The sequence below is a fragment of the Canis aureus genome, chromosome 4 (assembly GCF_053574225.1).
Source record: "Canis aureus isolate CA01 chromosome 4, VMU_Caureus_v.1.0, whole genome shotgun sequence".
Taxonomy (NCBI): Eukaryota; Metazoa; Chordata; class Mammalia; order Carnivora; family Canidae; genus Canis; species Canis aureus.
The window spans coordinates 57,741,709-57,753,880 of record NC_135614.1 but is presented as its reverse complement, the minus strand read 5'-3'; the positions used below and the strand labels follow the sequence as shown (position 1 = coordinate 57,753,880).

The 12,172-nt window shown below is 42.0% G+C and overlaps 1 protein-coding gene across 4 annotated transcripts in view; it reads left to right on the top strand.

Moving 5' to 3' along the window:
- The window catches only part of GRIA1 (glutamate ionotropic receptor AMPA type subunit 1), a 306,425-nt gene that overhangs the window by 193,430 nt on the left and 100,823 nt on the right, over positions 1–12,172 (top strand). For all 4 annotated transcript variants that reach the window (XM_077895794.1, XM_077895793.1, XM_077895792.1 and 1 more), the window contains one exon: positions 4,467–4,571. In XM_077895794.1, the coding sequence (XP_077751920.1) occupies positions 4,467–4,571 (105 nt within the window). The remainder of the gene's footprint in view (positions 1–4,466; positions 4,572–12,172) is intronic.

Genomic DNA, 12,172 nt, shown 5'->3' with positions numbered 1-12,172 from the left:
ACTTCACATGGAATGTTCATGTCCCAGGCAATACACGAAGCATGTCCATTCTTTGAGGAGGAAACCAAGAACAGAGAGAGGCTCGGTGACCTGCTCACGGCCATGGCCTCATAGTTAGGCATTAGCAAAGCATGGTGGGGGATATGCCCAGCAACAGTGGGTGGCAGTAGTAGGCATGTAGACCATCCTGCTGTGCATATTTCTGTGTCACCCACTCATAGCCTAGCAAGGTAGCATTGTCCCCTGTTTGAGAGGTCACTTGGCATTATCAGTGAAGATACTGGAATATATCAGAAGCCCTGGATTTTAGGCCAGCCTTTGACATTGAGAAGTCTTAAGTCTAGAGCAAATCAGTTTACCTGCCAGAGATTTGGTTTCTCCCACGTAAGGGAAGATCTTCTCTAAATGGCATACCTTAGGGGTTCCTGTATATGGAGATGAATATGCATGAGAGTGCTTTATAAACATGAAACACTTGGCAAATAGTGGTAGTTATTATCGACACTATTACTAACAATAAAAATAACAGCTGGCCTTTGTTGAATACTCACCATGGGGCCAGCATCGATCATAAAATATCTCATTTAATCCTTAAAACAACCTTAAGGCATAATTGACTCTTAACTGCTCCCATTAAACAAATGAGGAAACTGAGTCATAGAAGTATTACACAATTTATACTAAAATGCCATACTAATAATCGCTATGATATGTGAGACCAGGGCCAAAGGACAGATGCCTATTTGCATCATTTACGACACCCCTCCTTCTGTTTGGGAAAATCGGTCATCTGAACATGTGTCTCAGTCTGTATTCCCAGAGGAGTTAGATAAACCAGTACTTAGAACTCGAATCAATGGGAAAGCCAGAGATGGGCAAGAGACAATGAAGGTGAGAAGGTAAAGTTGTAAATGGATTAAAATGGCTCCCTTCCTCTTATTCTTCCTAGGAGGACATGCTTTGTTTTCTCTCTGAAAAGCAAAGCCAGCCTAGACTTTTCCAGAGTAAGGATTTTTCCATATTTCATCTGAGAGAGTGAAGAGCTTGTTGTATAATTTGTTCAGCGCTCTGGGCCTGTCATGACCTCCCCACTGAGACTTCACACCAGAAGGTGATGAGAGAGGGTCATCCTCAGAGCAGTCAGTCTCCCTCACTCCTTCTGTCCCTCCTTGTCTCTCTCTCTTTCACTCCTCCACTCCTTCTCTCAAATACACACACACCCCAACTATTCTTAAATCTTCTGAGGACACAGGAGCTGGTCACTGTCAGAAAGAGATAAAACCCTATAAGTCTTCCCTTTAAGCTATTTGAAGGGGGGAAATAAATGGTGTCGGGTTACGGAGCCGGGTTACTATTGAGTTACAGGTAGACACTCACCTGACTGGCCTTAAGCCAGACTGATCTGAGAACACATGGTGGGTCACCATTAGAGAATGTGCTTTCTTGTACCTGAGCACATGACATATAGCTAGACTCATCCTTAACTGGAGGGTGGACTTGGGTGAGATTTATTGGTCACCTCCAGAGTAGCAGATTTGACTAAAGCTCTTGAATCCCACATGTTGGCCACTTGATCTTTTATATGATATTGAAGATATGAGGCCATGAGAGTTTGATGTAACTCGTTTGTGGGAAAGAAATCCCATACAGCATATTTGTGATTGAATAGAGAAATTTTGTTTAAACCAGATGAGACTTGTTTAAAGCCCTGCATGCTCTGGTCTTAACATGGAGGGTTCTCCTTGGGTATTTTAAAATTTTCACAGCACTTTCTCATTTGCTGTGTCATCTAGATAGGCCTGGAATTTTGGAAACCAGAGGTTTAGAGAGGTGAATCATCCAAGGTCACTGAGCTTCTTTTTTTTTTTTTTTTTTTTTAATTTATTTTTTATTGGTGTTCAATTTACTAACATACAGAATAACACCCAGTGCCCGTCACCCATTCACTCCCACCCCCCGCCCTCCTCCCCTTCTACCACCCCTAGTTCGTTTCCCAGAGTTCGCAGTCTTTACGTTCTGTCTCCCTTTCTGATATTTCCCACACATTTCTTCTCCCTTCCCTTATATTCCCTTTCACTATTATTTATATTCCCCAAATGAATGAGAACATATAATGTTTGTCCTTCTCCGACTGACTTACTTCACTCAGCATAATACCCTCCAGTTCCATCCACGTTGAAGCAAATGGTGGGTATTTGTCATTTCTAATATCTGAGTAATATTCCATTGTATACATAAACCACATCTTCTTTATCCATTCATCTTTCGTTGGACACCGAGGCTCCTTCCACAGTTTGGCTATCGTGGCCATTGCTGCTGTAAACATCGGGGTGCAGGTGTCCCGGCGTTTCATTGCATTTGTATCTTTGGGGTAAATCCCCAACAGTGCAATTGCTGGGTCGTAGGGCAGGTATATTTTTAACTGTTTGAGGAACCTCCACACAGTTTTCCAGAGTGGCTGCACCAGTTCACATTCCCACCAACAGTGTAAGAGGGTTCCCTTTTCTCCGCATCCTCTCCAACATTTGTTGTTTCCTGCCTTGTTAATTTTCCCCATTCTCACTGGTGTGAGGTGGTATCTCATTGTAGTTTTGATTTGTATTTCCCTGATGGCAAGTGATGCAGAACATTTTCTCATATGCATGTTGGCCATGTCTATGTCTTCCTCTGTGAGATTTCTGTTCATGTCTTTTGCCCATTTCATGATAGGATTGTTTGTTTCTTTGGTGTTGAGTTTAATAAGTTCTTTATAGATCTTGGAAACTAGCCCTTTATCTGATATGTCATTTGCAAATATCTTCTCCCATTCTGTAGGTTGTCTTTGAGTTTTGTTGACTGTATCCTTTGCTGTGCAAAAGCTTCTTATCTTGATGAAGTCCCACTAGCCTCAGCAATCAGACAACAAAAAGACATTAAAGGCATTCAAATTGGCAAAGAAGAAGTCAAACTCTCCCTCTTCGCCGATGACATGATACTCTACATAGAAAACCCAAAAGTCTCCACCCCAAGATTGCTAGAACTCATACAGCAATTCGGTAGTGTGGCAGGATACAAAATCAATGCCCAGAAGTCAGTGGCATTTCTATACACTAACAATGAGACTGAAGAAAGAGACATTAAGGAGTCAATCCCATTTACAATTGCACCCAAAAGCATAAGATACCTAGGAATAAACCTAACCAAAGATGTAAAGGATCTATACCCTCAAAACTATAGAACACTTCTGAAAGAAATTGAGGAAGACACAAAGAGATGGAAAAATATTCCATGCTCATGGATTGGCAGAATTAATATTGTGAAAATGTCAATGTTACCCAGGGCAATATACACGTTTAATGCAATCCCTATCAAAATACCATGGACTTTCTTCAGAGAGTTAGAACAAATTATTTTAAGATTTGTGTGGAATCAGAAAAGACCCCGAATAGCCAGGGGAATTTTAAAAAAGAAATCCATATCTGGGGGCATCACAATGCCAGATTTCAGGTTGTACTACAAAGCTGTGGTCATCAAGACAGTGTGGTACTGGCACAAAAACAGACACATAGATCAGTGGAACAGAATAGAGAATCCAGAAGTGGACCCTGAACTTTATGGGCAACTAATATTCGATAAAGGAGGAAAGACTATCCATTGGAAGAAAGACAGTCTCTTCAATAAATGGTGCTGGGAAAATTGGACATCCACATGCAGAAGAATGAAACTAGACCACTCTCTTTCACCATACACAAAGATAAACTCAAAATGGATGAAAGATCTAAATGTGAGACAAGATTCCATCAAAATCCTAGAGAAGAACACAGGCAACACCCTTTTTGAACTCGGCCATAGTAACTTCTTGCAAGATACATTCACTGAGCTTCTTAGGGTCAAATTCAGATCTCCCAGTTCCAGGTCTTCAGATTCCCACAAATTTTATTCCCCAGCCTCACAAGGGAACTAAGAAACCATATTCAGGCATCCTGAGGCATTATAAGGCTGGCTTCTTCTCCTGACCCACCAGGGATGGCACACACTATTCTCTGTCCTTTATAGACCTCCTTCTCTTTCTCCACTAACGGCATGTGTCTGACGGCCTGGGCCACCTCATGATAAGGGGTGTTCTGAGAGTATGGTCATGATAAGGGGGTGTTTTGAGAGTATGGTCATGATAAGGGGTGTTCTTTCAGGGATGGTGCAGAGATTTCTTATCGGAATCTACATTGATCCATTGTTACTGTTTGCCTCAGGCAACAGATGAAAAAGGTTTTGAGGATGAATCCGTTTGGTAAGAAATAGAACTGTGCTCTGATGGCAATGTCTGCTATGGGCAAGGGAGTAGTGAGGTTTTTTAGTAGCTGTGTTGTTCCAAAACCTCATCCTATGTAAGCTTCTCAGGTTCTGGATTTTTGCTTCAGCAGCAAAAGTAAACAAAATGGAAGTGGGACTTCTGAGTTCATGGTTCACTACTTGGCTTTCCTTTCCAGGTGCGGTTTGAAGGCTTGACAGGAAACGTGCAGTTTAATGAGAAGGGACGCCGGACCAACTACACCCTTCATGTGATTGAAATGAAGCATGATGGCATCCGAAAGGTAAAGGCCACCTTTGCTTCCATTCCACAGGGAAGTTAGAGCTGAGCGGAGGAGAGGGCCAGAGTGCAGGGCTTTGTGAGCCCATCTTTCCTGGACTGAATCTCTTTGAAGAGACTCAGGCAACAAGGATTCTAGACTCAGTTCTGCCACTAACTAGCCGGGACTTTGAGCTAGTTCTCTGTGAATTAACTCACCCATCTGCAAAATAGAGATAAAAAAATATCTACCTTTATTGCAGGGTAATAGTGAAGATCCAAAGGATGGGAAAATACTTTGAAAATATAAAGTAATAGATGTGCATGAAATGCTACTGCTGTCCCTGAGGGATTCTGAAGAAATTGAGAATGATGATTATTGATGAAGTTAAGCCATTTTCTCCTGATCCACACTTGGTCACATCTACTCCATTTCTCCTATGGAAGGAGTGAAAAATATGTGTGTGCATTCCCCTCTTTTTCTTAGCCAATTCCTTCACCACCTTAACACTGAGAGTAAATGTCACTCTCTAGGGAAGCCTTCCATGGTCTCTGTTTTTAGGCCTCATGGCAGCCTCTATTTTTCTGTCCATGGCCTCCATTATACTCTTTATTCCTTATGGTGGCACGATGCAGTGGTGAGAGGCATGGCATAGTATGGTAGAAGGTTAGTAGAGTGCCATGGACCAGAGTGTTAGCTCTGGAATCCTGGAACTCAATCCTGGCATCACCACTTACCAGTCCATGATTCTGGACAAGTTATTCAGGTTCTTTGTGCTTCATTTTCTCTTCTGGTAAATGAGGATCACTTAAATAATGCCAACCCCAATGGGGCTCATTGAGAGGATTAAATGACCTCAAATAATGCCAACCCCATTGGAGCTGCCAACCTCAATGGGCTCATTGAGAGGATTGAATGACCTCATGTGTGCAGAAGTATTAAGTGCTGGGCCTGGCACGTTGAAAGTTGGGTCTAATCACTCAAACTTAATGCTGTCTATACCAGTGATGTCAAATACAGTTGCTACTAGCCATGCACAGCTATTTAAATTTAATTTTTAGTTAATCAAAATTGAAAAATCGGTCCCTCAGTTGGACTAGCCATGTGGTAAGTGCTCAAGAGCCCCATGTGGTTAGTAGCTAAGGAGACAGCACAGATGGAGAACATTTCCCTCATCACAGAAAGTTCTACCAGACAGCTCTGCTTATGCTCTCTGTCCCCACTTCCCATAAACCCAGATACTTTTCTCTCTTGTCTGGAACCCCACCCTCCATGTCATAGTCTTATCTTACCACATCCCATTCCCCCAAGGCTGTATTATTTTCCTATTTTCCTATGGCTGCTGTAACTAATTACCTCAAACAGTGGCTGAAACAACACAAATATATCATAGGTCACAAGTCTTACTTAGTTCTCACAGGGCTAAAATCAAGATATTAGCAGGCTGTGTACCTTGTGGGGAATCTACTGCAAGCAATGTTCATCCAGAAATAATCCAAGTCTGAGTTCATTTCTGTTTTCCCCTGTTCTTCTGACTACCACACCGGAAAAGACATCAACTAGGTTACATAGCTCTTATAAATCCTCAATTTCCACATCTATAAAATGGAGACATATCATGTATGTACTGGCACCTGATCATGGCTCAGTGAATGTCACCTGTGTGAGTGGTTACTGACAGGCATGGTCAATGTCAAGGAGGTGGCATGTGACTAAAGTCTGAAAGCACTGGGATGACTTGTTTATCTTTTTCAAAGCATTTTGTCCTTTGGTGTGGTTGTAAAGAACACCAGCTTCATCATATAGTTCTCCTTTTCTAGATGGATTAACTGAGGCAGGCCAGCCCAACAAGCTGCCTAAGGTCTTTGAGTGAGATATGAATAAATGGGGACCTTAATTTGGGCCCTATGACCCTCCAGGCCACATTCGTCTTGCTGCAGCCACTGCCACAGCTGAGTGGCTCAAGCGACATAATTGGAACATTTCCAATGACTGGTGGTGGGGAATGGAGAGCTCAGAGTATTTTGCTGCCCTTAGAAGGGCCACCAGTTATGTGACCTCCTTCCCAGACCATCTTCCTTTCAGATGCAGAGAAGGGGTAGTGTCACCCCCTTCAGTATACATGAAAACATAAAAGTAGTTCTTTTGTGTAAGGCCTTGAGCAGGCAAGCAAGTTGCTCCTACATAAAAAATTGTTGACCATGAATAGACCTGGGCTTTCCCTCAGAATTCTCAGAATGGCCTATTGCCTTCAGGGGGGAAAAAAGTATTGCTATTTTCTGGTGGACAAAATTGGCACATGTATACAATATATGAGCAGTTGTGTGATTGTCAAAATTAAAACATGGATGTTTATCCAGTTCTTTTCCCTGCAGGGTAATGAAGTGGTTGAAAATAAAGCCAGATTCTTCTCTACATGTGACCAGTAGGCTAGATATAATGGTGATGAGATAAGGATGAGTAGAAGGCAGAGACTACTACTATGGCTCTGTCATCACCCAAAAAGGTGGCCTTAACTTCTCTGGGTCTTTAAAATGAGTGAGAGGTGCTGGGCTGTGCAACCCCTAATTCCTATCTGCACTGATGCCTTGAACACTAATGCATGTGACATCTTCGTCAGCCTCACCCCTCCAGTTATATCATCCCTCTCCTGGCTGGACTCCAGCTTCCTTGGTGCAAATGGGGTTAGGGACCTTCCTCAGCTGACCAACTGCCCATTGGTATGAACTCCCCCAATCACTCCTCCTGGGAACAGGAGTCTCAGCACTTTGTGCTGACCCTACAACTTACCAGAGACTGTGGGGAGGCCCCTCAGCTCCTCAAGACTTACACTTACTGTAGCAAGATTAGTGGTTCTCAAACTTCAGTGAATAGAAGAATTCTTCTAATAGAAAATAGAAAAAGAAAATTCTTCTAATAGAAAAATAGAATTTTTCTACTCACTAGAGGTCATTAAAAGCATAGATTCCTGGGTCCCAACTGCTGGACGCTCTGCTTTTAGAGAACAGAGATGAGGCTCAGGAGTGTGCACATTTTAAAAAACCTGCTCCCCCAGCAAGGAGGCTCATGGTGTTCTAGGTAGTTTGATGAGAAACACAGGCAAAATGTGTGGGAAATATCAGAAAGGGAGACAGAACGTAAAGACTGCTAACTCTGGGAAACGAACTAGGGGTGTTGGAAGGGGAGGAGGGCGGGGGGTGGGAGTGAATGGGTGACGGGCACTGGGGGTTATTCTGTATGTTAGTAAATTGAACACCAATAAAAAATAAAAAATAAAAATAAAAAAATAAAAATAAAAAAAAATAAAAAAAAAAAGGGTTATGAGCTTAGGTTTGGAGGCAGAGAGGCCAGGATTTAAGTCTCTGCTTTGCTCTTTACTAGGCACATGACCTGGAACAGGTTATTTAGCCTCCCTGGAACTCAGTTATATCATCTCCTCCAAAAGAGGAATAATATCCTCACCTTCACAGTGTTGCTATCAGAATTAAAGGAAACTGCCTCTTGCCCCCTCTACTTACAGTGAGGGATTCAGGAAAATAGCACCTGACATGTAGGGGACATCATTCAGCGCATGTTTGCTTTGTTTGTTTAAACTTCCTTCTTTGGGCCACAGGGATTTTTGGCTTGTTTGTTTGTTTGTTTGTTTTGGTCAGCCTTGAGTTTGAGTGAATCAGGCTATACAAGACCATGGAATGGATAAACCACCAAACAGAAATAACAGAATAACCTTAAAATCCATGAGCAAATGGCTGTGCTTTATTTTTCAGATCCTGAGGCTGTTTTTCAACTTACTTTCCAATGACTAAATTCTTGCTTAGGCTGTGGGCTCAAGCATCCTTTGTTTACAGGGAATCTGACTTTGAGAAAATCAATTCCTCCACATCTGTGGCTTCAGGCCTTTTACTCAATCAGCCTCCTAGCAAAGTAATTTCTTAGATTCAAGAGTGACCTATTTGTGTTCGTATCAATGAACATTACGTGGCCTTACCTGATATATGTAATAAAGAGGAGCTGCTGCTTCTTGATTTGGGGCCTTGGGGACACTCTCCTGATCTTCTGGCCTATATCCTTGGCACTGATGTGCCAACATGCCCTACAGGTATCTGGGGCCAATCTGACATGCCACTGAAATGTGCACACTTCCAAGCATCCATACGTCATACATTTCACAGCTTCAGATCCCAGAATTGTCATTGGCTTTGTTAAAGCCAAATCCTCAGGAAATCTTGTTCACCAGGGGTGCTGATTTAGAGATCTCTATCTGAGATCTAAAATACCTCGTCAAATTCAGGTAAGATCACAAATTCTGATAAATGGCTGCCAAGGGAGAAATGTAGGGGAAATTCTCCTTTCATCAAAGGACCAGCACTGTGAATTTAACCATCTTTACCATCGTCATTGGTCCTGTGGATATCTTCTAATCTGACTGCAAGCAACTACTTCTCATTGCAACCTAACTTGAGTCCCCCTGCTCTGCCACAAGTTTCTTATCCCTGGTTCTAACCCTCTGTGTAACTGCAGAGGAAAGTCTGGGCAGGAAAGCAAACTAAAGTGACACAAAGTCCTGTTGATGTCAAAAGTAACCTACAGTCTCAAAGAATTCACAGCCTTCCCATTCCATAGGATCTTTCGAAGTTTTTCTGTAAATCCTTGCTACCCAACTTTGGACATGCCAAATCCTCTAAGACATCACTCCAACCCATCCACCTCTCTCTATTTCAACTGCTGGCCCTGGAGCCCAGGCCACCTCCACACCTGCCTGGACACATTCAGGAGCCTCCTGACCTGTCACTAGTCCTGCTGTCTACGTCCTTACTCTTCTACAAAGCCATTTCCCACCACAAGAACTGGCAAAAATGTTCAAATTTGCATCAGATTCTATTTCTCCTCTGCTTAAAACTTTCCACTGGCTTCCTGTTGTGAGTAAATATAACCCCTCACCTTGACCTTCAGAACCCTAGATGCCGCTTCCCTCTGGCACGGGCTCTTACTCCTTTTTCTCTAGCTCATCACTTCGCAGCTACCCTGACATCTTTCTATCCCTTTGCCTGGTGTTCTCTATCACTGCAGTTTCCTGCACTGTCTCTCCCTGTGGTTCAGGTCTTGGCTCAAATGAAGTCACTTTGGAGAGACTGCCCCTGACCCAGCTATCTAAAGTGGCCCTCGCCCATCTGGCACAATCCCATTATCCCATTCTATTTCTTTCTTAATGCTTAGCCCTTCTGATATATTCTTGTTGGTTTATTGATCTAGATCAGGGTTGGCAAACTTCAGCCTATACACCAAATGCAGCCTGCTGCCTTCTTTTTTATAACCCATGAGCTAATAGTTTTTACATTTTTAAATGGTTGAAACAAATCAAAAGAGGACTATTTTATGATATGTGAAATTTTACAAAATAAAATTTCAGTATCCATAAATAAAATTTCCTTGGAACACAGCCACACCCATTTGTTTAGATAATGTCTGTGACTGCTTCTGCACAACAGCAGCAGAGATGAGGAGTTACAGCAAAGACTCTATGACCCACAGAGCCTAAAACATTCACTGTCCGCTTCTTTACAGGTCGTTTGCTGACTACTGGTTTGGATAGATATTGTCTTTCTTCCCCTCTTCTCCAACTCCCTGCCACTAAAATGTCAGCTCTCTAGAAGCAGGGACCATTGTTGTGTAATTTATTATGTCCTCAGTGCCTACAATATATTGACGCATAGTAAGCACATGCAAATAAGTGGTTATTTATTAAATGAGTGGACAGTTTATTGGATGTTGCTAAGCAACCAGAGTGCATACTCTTCTGGCCTATATTTCCATAGATCTGCTAGCCAGTATTAAACAAAAATGCTGCCAAATTTGAAATAACACAGAACTCAAAGCAGAATTCAAAGTCATGCATAAACTAATTCTTTAAGTGTGTTAGTTAAGATAACCCTAACTGCTGTGACAGATCAACTCTGAATTCTTAGCTCTTAATGCAATAGATGTTTAATTCTTATACATCTGATGATTAGTTTTTGGGCTGAGGGCTCTGGTTAAGATTCAGGATTTCAGAGGTTCCACTGTCTGCTTGCATCTTTCTGGCTCTCAATATCTTGCTAACAAATGAGGAAGAAACTGCCTCAGAGATTTGGGGGAGTCAGGCTAGGAGAGATATACATCACTTCTGCAGCAGTCCACTGGCCAGAACCCAGTCTTACCGGCCCACCTAGATGCCAGGTAGACTGGGAATTGTAATTGCTGGCTAGGGAGCCACTTCCCATCAACACCTGTACGCTAGGGAAACAGAACAAGAATCCTTGCTGGTCATTTAGTTGTCTTGGCCATAATAGGCAGCTTACTTTTTAAGAATGTATTATAACAGGTCTCATTTTTGGAGGTCCCAGGCTGTGGCTGTAGGGGCAGCTGGGAGATACAGTTGTGTAAAAATGACTTGCTAACTGTGCAAAGTAGATCAGTTGAATTTACTGTTCTATAATCATCTCATTCTTAGACTTCATTCACTTTAAAAATATCTGATCTGACATCTAGACTCATTTCCTACATTCAAAGAATCTTTAGAGGTACATGGAAACAGAAGATCAAAAATTATAACTGGCCCCAGGAGAAGACCTCTCACTGATAGAATTGTTTAAATCCTCTCCTGAATAGTGGGCTCCATTCTTTACCCAACCACTAGCTCTGATTTACTTTCAGATAGAATCAAAGGTCCTGCATATCCTCAGTAGAAAATCAAAGTGCTGTATAATAATTCAACCCATTTCTCTAAGAAAGGGAAATTTGCTCTCATCTCTGAAGTGCAGTGTCTCTTCAAAAATCTTTGCCAACTTTCTTTTCATTGAACTGTGGAACCAGATTTTTCAGCCTGCTAGCTTACATGAGGTGAAAGCTGGGTTTTGGTGTCACCCTGCTCTTCTGACTGGTGATATTGTTTTATTTCCCTACAAAAGGGTTAGGCATAAAATAAACTTGTTTGCAACATTTAACTATTCCTCTAGCTTTTGATATCAAGGAATCTATATATAAGCTAAGCTATATAATCATTTTTATAGATCCCAATTTAACACTAGTGCCATGATACTAGCTTTGAAGGACCACTATCTTTGAAATTAAAGTCTCTAAGCCGGGATCCCTGGGTGGCGCAGCGGTTTGGCGCCTGCCTTTGGCCCAGGGCGTGATCCTGGAGACTCGGGATCGAATCTCACATCGGGCTCCCGGTGCTTGGAGCCTGCTTCTCCCTCTGCCTGTGTCTCTGCCTCTCTCTCTCTCTCCGTGTGACTATCATGAATAAATAAATTTAAAAAAAATAAAAATAAAAAATAAAGTCTCTAAGCCATATAAATCGGGTTTACACAGATTTATCTTGCTTTTTCCCCTTCTTTTATCATAATAACCTGGGATTTTAGAGCAATATTTTGTGGTTTGTGGAGCGCTTCCCCTAGGGCATTCTGTATGTAAAGAGGGTTACTTTGCCAAATGAATTTGAGAAATGCTGTATACTTCTTTTGGAAACTGACAATTTTAATAGTTAATTGATCCTGAAATGTCTTATACCACAGAAATCTGTTAGTCTTCAACTAAGACATACCCTCCTGAAATCATTTTTTAGTTTACTGACAACTTGAGCC